Source organism: Homalodisca vitripennis, chromosome X, assembly GCF_021130785.1.
Source record: "Homalodisca vitripennis isolate AUS2020 chromosome X, UT_GWSS_2.1, whole genome shotgun sequence".
Taxonomy (NCBI): Eukaryota; Metazoa; Arthropoda; class Insecta; order Hemiptera; family Cicadellidae; genus Homalodisca; species Homalodisca vitripennis.
Window position 1 is genome coordinate 13,374,562 of NC_060215.1, and position 9,113 is coordinate 13,383,674.

At 34.7% G+C, this 9,113-nt stretch overlaps 1 protein-coding gene across 1 annotated transcript in view; it reads right to left on the minus strand.

Moving 5' to 3' along the window:
- LOC124368697 (OTU domain-containing protein 5) overlaps window positions 1-7,532 on the minus strand; it is a 51,218-nt gene extending 43,686 nt beyond the window's left edge. The window contains exon 1 of the mRNA XM_046825997.1: window positions 7,264-7,532. Coding sequence (XP_046681953.1) covers window positions 7,264-7,392 — 129 coding nt within the window. The 5' untranslated portion in view covers window positions 7,393-7,532. The remainder of the gene's footprint in view (window positions 1-7,263) is intronic.
- Window positions 7,533-9,113: the final 1,581 nt, after the last annotated feature.

Here is a 9,113-nt window from a genome sequence, read left to right on the forward strand (position 1 = left end):
GGAAGTCAAATAAAGTTCTTTCTAATAATATAGTTTTTTTAGGTCCCTGGTAAGAAAACTCTTCCAAAAATAGTAGCCTCCAAATAATATCAAAGTACCGAAATTTATGATTTGAAATTTCAAAGTGTTTTACCAAAGGTTTATGTTGTTTCAAGGCTGTTTTGTACCTTTGTGAGTGTTAAATTTGGGAAACTTTAAGGGTGTAAAGGTTTAACAAACTTTATTCAATAAAGGACTGTTAAATGTCCACTTCAGGTGCAAGAGAAATGAAGTCATCTTATTTTGTTACCAATCGAACATGAATTAGCATGTACTATTCATTTGTTATAGAAACATTTGCATAAGCAAAAGTTAGGAAATTTAAAATACCACTGGAGTTAAAAAGTATTGACATGAAGGTTTTTAATAACTTAGGTAGGTCTGGTAATTTTCAAGACGTTTTATTCATAAGTTGCAGTGTTAAAGAGCTGTATTACTAATTTTTGACCTCTTTGGATAATTAACTTGAACAATTACAAATATTTTCTGTGTAATTAGGGAAGGAATTACTATAGTTTTAGATCACTTATCTGAGTATTGATGATTAATTATTAATAGTTAAGTATTTAATTATTTTAAGTAATAATTTTTGTTTATAAGGGGGTCCGGATTCTAACAGTGTAGTGGGGCCCGGCACTGTATAGGCAGTCCTAACGAGTAGACAATGTAATCTACACTGCCAATGATGCGGGTACAATGGTTATCGCAAGATACCCAGATCAAGTAATGTCGAGCGTGGCTGCTGCTTGGGTGGGTGACCGCTGAGCGATCCTATCTTTACAAGCAGCCCGCTGACCCAGGCTCGGCCATTGGTGGTGGTTCGGAAGTCACCTTTAAGCCGTTGGTCCCCAGATAAGTGCTAGAAAGGACTTCTTAGCCTTAACTTCGCCTGGTAAAATAGGACATTTTTACTTTACTTTTACCTGACATGCTATATAAAGAATTTTACTACAGTAAGCAGTATATACAGCTGATCGTAATTTCCCAAAAACACGCAAATCTTGTAACAACGCATTATATTCATTTTAGTTCTTCGAAATTTCATCAGAATGGGTGATTGTTTAGTCTTCCATTGTGATGATGGAGTGTGACGCAACAGAACAGCTGTCGCCAGTCACATTAGTTTTTGCTGGTTTTGAACGCCTGTGCGCGCATTAAAGCTGCTGGGTAATCTCACTTGTGACAGACTGTTGCTGAGCACGCATTGTTTGTTTACTGACCTTTTTAAATCATAGAATGTGAGTTAATATATTATTTGAGCAATAAATTCAATACATACAATAAATAAGCTAAAAAGATTTCTTTTTAATTACATTTAATTTTATGTGACATAAAAACTGTGCTCTCTTTTACATTTTTTGGGCAGAGGGCTGCAGTTTTTCAAATTTTGGTGCTGTAAGAAAAACTTGCAAAAATGGTCAAACGACACACCGTTTGAAAGCTTATCTGGTACTTTTTCCACAGAAAAATTGACACTCGCAAATTTAAAATACTGAATACCATAATAAAAATAAGAAACTCAAACAATTTCAAAAGTCATAGCAAACGGTTCAACCACAGGAGTTTTGCGGCCGGATGATCTGAAACACCCTATATATGTTTTTTTGTAAAGAATGTTTTTTAGTATTTGTAATTACTTTCTAACTAACTTTAATGTACACGTAAACCAAAATATGTCAAAATTTTTGCATAAATAAAAATTGTTATGCACATATCTGAAATAATACAGCCTGAAAAACAAAATGGAAAATATTACCAGTAGTCTTTTTTTGCTAGAATTTTTATTCAATTTTCTTGTTTCCTAGGATATTTTTCTGTTTTAGATTCATTATATACCACGTACTTTAAAATAATAACAACAAAAAACAATATTTACATTATACACACTTTTGTCTCTTTCTAGTATTCTACCTTTGTGTGAAAAGCCTTGAAACACTTTTTAAGGTGTAGGGGAATATTGCATTGTTCACACAACCATCGAGTCTCAGCTCTTTTGTTATGGGAGGTGCACACTTTATTAGTAATGTCCCTAGTCGAATACTCTTTCAACTAGAGTAACTCGTATTCGAATACCTTACCTACTCGAGTCAGCTGACTCATTCTGGCATGTTTGGTCAGCCAACTTAGATTCACTATTCACATTTGCGGATCTCCAGCCGACACGTATTCATCCTACTCTTGTCAATTTGCTGACCTGTTAAATACGAGTAAATACGGACCTGACTCGCAATATTACTGCATTACTTTATTTTATATTCCGTTTGCTACAACAATTTATTCGAGTTAGCATTTTATTTGGCATAATGATATAAGAGTTTGTAAACATTAATTAAAAACACTCCAGGTTCACACTTGAATGTAATTCCCATGAAATACGTATAACATATAGGTACTACAAAATACAAGTGACTACAGGTCAATTTCAAAACTTAACGACACTTATTAGTAATGATAAGAATGACTAATTCTAAAGAGAGTTGAATCACACTAAAAGTTCCGAACAAGTCGGACGAGTTTGTACCGAGTTGTCAGAGCTCGGGATCCCTTCAGTTTAGGACAGTAAATAGAATACGACGTAAAAGTCAACTCGACTTGAGCAGAAACAAATGTCACTTGAGTTGACTGAGTATAAGTACTCGACTCGTCACATCATTACACTTTACACCCTGGTTAGGAACTGTTTGCATGGTGTGGAAGGTATCTGCACTGGTAAATGACCCCACTGTTGTGCGATTTGGCAACGTTTCTGATACCAAGGCTGCTGAACAAGATTCAATCTTAGGTCAGTAAAATTAAATTGAAAACAACTTTATTGATAAAAGGACAGAGTTTGTACATTGAATGGTATCTGCCATATTGATAAAATGTGTATCATTGATAAATACTGATTGGAAAAGGACATAAACCTGATCTAGTCGATCTACACCAAACATCATGCCCTTTTTATACTTTATCACACACAAGGGTTTATTACATCTTTTTTTTCGTGTTGCCTTTTTAAACTGTTTTGGAAATATTCATCCCAATATCTTTGTGTACTGTTCACAATATGTGTACATCTTTTCGGTCAAATCATTTTATAGCAATGATAACCTGTCCAGACCATTTAATGGCTTCACTTTTTTTACCTTATGCTCTTTAAAGGCCTGAGGCATACAATTCTTGTTTATCACGACAGTTCCTACTGCATGACCATTTTTTTCCAATAATTTTGGGTTAAATAAAGGTGAGGAATACCAATTATTTAAGTACATATGTGACCATTAAAACAAACCTATGCATAAGATGTCAGGGACTACAGCTTCACTTGCCATCAAATTACCAGTTCTTCCCAACATTAAATTAAAAAACAGCACATTAAACTGATGATAATTCACATATTTTATAAAACTTCACTCCAAACCTAGTCCTTTTTGGGGTTAAACTGTCTTGCCCTCATTTTCAGCAGCATTTCATCAACAACTACGCTTTTTAACATTCTATCATGTGAAAAATTAGTTTCCAAGTACCTGAAACATGCCTAATTTTAATTAGCTTATCAGGTGTGGAGATGATTTCAATTTCTTCAAAGACAAAATATAGAGATTGACCTACATCTCTCATGAGATATGTTTCAGAATAGACGTGTGTTTCTATAACTTTTTTAAAAGACCAATATTTATTTATATTATACAAGGAACACTAGGCCTTCAACTCATATAGTTACACCAGACTATTCTGAATCAAACTCCTGTTGTTTCCTCCCTGGAGCGTTGATATACTTTTTTTTAATATTCATTAGTTTTCATACAAATCATTTGCCAAAACTCATCTCCAACAAACTGCAGCATAAAACAATCAAATTCAGAAGGATCCTCTCATAAGCTGCGTAATGTTTCTTAATAAGCTGTTAATTTGTTTAGACCCATTTGGTTCATATTTCCAAAGCCAATCACTGACTGAAAATTTGGTCTTTATTCTTTTATTTCCTGAATCACTCTGCTCAATAACTATTTTTGTATTCCGATGAGGTAAGGCTTCCTTAGATCAACCAGCAATATGTTCAAACCTAGTCTGAATGGTATTATGAACATTGTCTTTTACATCGAAAGTTTAATGGCCTAATACTGTTTTAATAGTTAAATGTGTATTAATAATAAAACAGTGAGTAGCATACATACTTCATCATCTGAGGCAGGAATAAAATGTAAATCATCATCTACTGGAAAATAATCCAAATAACCTTTATCTTGACATTCAAGTTCTTCAACCTCACACAAAGCTCATGAATCGGCTGCCGGTCTTTAAGCACAGGAAATAGTTACATCTTCCACACCTTCATCAATATCACTGATATTAGAATTGCAGTCGTAATCACTGTCTAATAACAAAGCAACGTCAGAATCTCACAGTTTTTATAATTCCATTTCAATCAACTCACAACTAAAAAAAAAAACAACGTACCTAACCTTGCATGTCGTAGCTTAAAATAAAAAACAATGACAGTGTTCAAACAAACAAGTGGTCAATTCGATGCTGCCAGTAACAAAACTAAATTAATATCCTCTGAGTACAGGAACTAATAATAATAAAGACCATCACAATACCTGGCAGATATTTTCAGGACTAGAACGGTCCACAACGATAAAGAGTGGTGACCGGCCTGTCACTTGGCATTCAGTCCGAGTCTGCTCATCTTTCATGAGAGTGTGTTTTCCCAAATGGGTCAAGGCCCTTCCAGACACGGACAGTTTTGGCAGCCAATTGGCTTGGACATTTGTGGCCAACACTATTAATCGGACAATACTCAGTGGCGTGGCCACAATTGGCAGGACTTACTTGCCACCACAAGCCTCCATGTCTGTAGGAGCATAAGACTTACACGTCATGGCAGAAGCATTCAAATCTGCTATAAAGTCGGTGACAAAGAAGCTCAAAATGAATTCTTTACATCGTTTCAACACCAGAGACACCTAGACTACAAAATTTATTGTAACTTAGGTGAAAGGGAATTGTGCACCTGATGGGATAATGAGAATGCCTCTTCACCCATATTGCACTATATTATTATATTTTGTAGTCTAGGTGTCTCTGATATTAAAACGGTGTAGAGTTTATATTGTGCTTCTATGTTGCCGAATTTTTGAGAACTTTTCAAACAAACATGACTCCAGATTGCAGGATTCAATTCTTTGACTGCGTTATATTCCAAAAGCTGCTCCAACATGAATGTGAACTGGAGTTAAATATTATAAAAATTACTCTCGTATAGGACAGTAAACTGGTCTTAGGATAAACTAACCTTCGGGTAGTCCGGCAAATTATGCTGCGGAATCAATTCATGTTTGCAACATCTAGTTTTGTTACTTCCTTAACTAGTAGTACTAGAAGGCTAATTTTAAAATAGGCTATAAAACAAATTTTAATTGATCTAGTAATAGCTCAGGATGGCTACTTTTAATGAGGATTTTTAACCCTTAGAGCGTTAAATAGAAATTCCTATATTTTCCCTTTGCGTGGTATTAGCATAAAAAATAAATTTTTAATTTGTTTAAAGTTCTATTTTATTTAATATTTCTGAGGTTTTTTTAATATAGGAAGAAAAAACATAAAAATGGAATTTTTAAAGACATGTATTTTGTACAGATTAAAATGAATAACAATACAAAACATGGAATTTGCCAATTACAAAATGAAACACCTCGAGGCATGAAGTGTTTCAGATTGAAGTCACAATTGTTGAAATAATATAACTGAAAAGTTTTCAGAAATAACGTAAAACACGCAACTCAACACAGGAACAAGCTTACGTGCAGGTCTCGTGAACATCACAGTCGCCCTCACCACGCGGGAAATCCCGTGAGACACGCTAGTCTGCAGATCAGAATAGCGTTCAGCACGAAATGGAGCACAGTCGTTGTCTGAGCTTCGGTCAACGTTCTACCCCATTTTATCTGCAGTTTTACGAACTATAGTTCACGACAAAAAATAAAGACTTTGATTACGAGATTTACCGTAATACACGTGAAGTCATTGTCACCACACGAGATTTCCCGTAATACGCGTGGTAAGAGTCAAAACTGTTAGCCTATGGCTTTTCAAACATTTTTTCTGTTGCTTTCATATTTAATTACTCCTTAACCATTTTTCAATCCAAAATTCGACAACAATGTGAAGTGGATAGACCAAAGTAAGGGTAGGGTACGATAAGCGGACCCAGTTTTTTATATCGAAATTGGCAAACGATATTACTTAATCATAACCATCGATACAATCAATCGATACTGATTAATTATTTTGAACAATTAACTTAAATAATCTATATCAGCAGCTGTAAACACTATAAAATAATACATGTCAGTAAGGTAACATTTCAATTTTATATAAGTAACAAATGACAGTCAATTTTAGAAAACTAAACGACATTGCTTTGGAAGATAATAAGACATGTTTTTCATGACTTCAACATGTTGGACTCGTGCGGAAAAACCCATTATGTAAAATTTGTGGGAAAGAAACAACTGTAACTGTGAGAGGAGCCAATATGGCCGTCTTCAGTTTTCCTAATTTTGGTTATAATAATTTGTTTCATCACTGTAAATATTAGATCCATTAATTTAACATATATGATTGTTATTGGGAACTATAGATACTTTATATCGATTGATAGTCTAGGATTTGAGTTGCGAATATTAGGTATCAATGATTACATTCTTCGATATAAAAGACCGGGTCCGCTTGTCGTACCCTACCCCAAAGTAAATATGTAGGGCGGACTGGTAGCCTACTTTAGCCACCACCAGTCCGATTCTATTAACATTGGCACTTTAAGCACCCATGACATTTCAAAAATTGGGATTTTGAGACTAATATAGTTAGGCTATATAAAATTTATTAAATACTACTATAAGAGAAGAGAAAATCAAAGTCAGTAAAAACATGACACAGCAATGTTGATGTCAACTAGATCTTGCTAATACTGAAAAATCACTCAAAGCTCTATTAAATGAAAAATAAATATAGTTCATTGTAATTTGTGATAGAAAAGAATCTGTGTGAAATACTAAAGGCAGCCTAGGTTGTCATGAACCTAAATGAACCTTTTATTGAGATATAATCCTGGAAGTGAATAGTAAATGATCTACACTAAATTAAGCTGCATAATAGGCTAAAGCACTTCAATTAACCAAATGAACGATATTTAAAGAATGTCATACAATGAAAATACGCTAGAAATAAACGTACCTGTGAATGGTTTGGAAGAGAACCTAGGCTAATCCCATGAGTGTGAGATCCATTGTGGTGAGGTGTAGCTTCAGAGGATTCTACTTCTGATTTTCCTTGAATTGATTTTTTCTTAGAAAGAATCGTCATATTTAGATTGATTTAAATACATTCCATTTACAATATCACGAAAACTAGAAAACAAACACTACAATATTCCAAACAACAGTGGTAAATATGACAATGACGTCCATCAAATTACTGAGGATCAGTATAATCTATTGACGACGACGACACTGCTTGACAGATCTCAAACGATTTACAAAACACAGAGAAGCTTGCTAGTACTACGTAAACAGGACATAGAAGATCAATTTTATTATCACTATTGAAAGTTGCAATCTTCCTTTCTCTTTCCTATGCTAAGATAAAAGATTGCTAAGTATCTACTTCTGCTAAAGTATAGTACTGAGAATCGGGAAGCAGACCAAGGCCTATGAAGACTAGTCCTTACAGTGAGGCCGAGGTTCGACAGATTTTTGAGCTTTTCAATCGACATATGGTTTCATAAGCCTGAGTATCCTTCTGTGTATTAGTGTATCTAGAGATACTCCCAGGAAACGGTGGAATCTAAACGATATTAAGGAGGAATTGGAGGAACGGAATACCCACAATAATGGCTATAAACTCAAAAAACGAATAAATGACAATGCACCGAGAAGTGTTCTACATCAGAATGTTAACAACTTTAGAACTAAGCTCTATTAATTAATGAAATCAGTAAATATCAGTCTTCATAAAATATTACTGTTAACGGAAACAAATGTATCAATAAATTTTCTACAGAAGAATTAGGTATGTACAACTATTCTGTATTCAGGAGAGACAGATCAAATCTTACTAGTAGGAAGATGTCGGGAGAAGGAGGTTTGATAGCTATTCATTCTGATCTTATCTCCTATGAAGTCAACTCTTTTGTTGCCAATGGCGTGCATCTTTTCGTTACAACCAGACTTCCTGGACGAAATATATAATTTGGTGCAGCATATATCACACCCAACTCTTCTACGTGTGATGAAACATGGATCCATCACTATAAACCAAAGTCAAATGATAGAGCCTTAGAGCATACGACTTCTCCCACTCGAAAATAATTCAGGACCCATCCATCATGTTTACAGTATTCTGGGATTTTCAGGAAACAATTTTCTATGATTCTTGAAGGCAAAAAACAATCAACTGCCAGTGCTAAAGTGACATGCTGAAAAACTAGAAAACGCAGTGGGTTCTTGGCTGAATGCGTGATTTTGCTTCATAACAACGCTCGTCCAAATACGGCACAGCTGACGAAAGAAAACCTTCAGAACCTGGGATGGGACCTCCTTCCACATCCCCTGTACAGCCCTGACCTCTCACCATCAGACTTTGGATGCCTTAAAGAAGGTCTACGAGGGAATCATTTTCAATCAAATGAAGAGGTCAAAAACAGGTTCAAAAGTGTATTCGAGAACAACCCAAAGAATTTTATGCCAAAGGGAATTACAAATTAGCAGAAAAATGGGACAAGGGTATAAGTGTTGCTGGGGACTATGTTGAAAAGTAACAATAGTTTTGTACTGACTGAATAAGCCGTTTTTTGAGCAGCAATAATTTGTCTCGTTACTCATTTGAATGACACTCTTAGTAGTTGTATTCAAAACTACAACAATAATTTTTGTGTTGGTATTTGCACTTCATATTATAAAATGTAAATTTGCAAATACTAAGATACGAGTAAATAAGATAGTAGAATACATGCCTCTGATTAATTGTTTCAAGAAACTCAGGAAAGTAGCCAAGAAAAATTTGTTGGTGCTAGACAACTGATATTT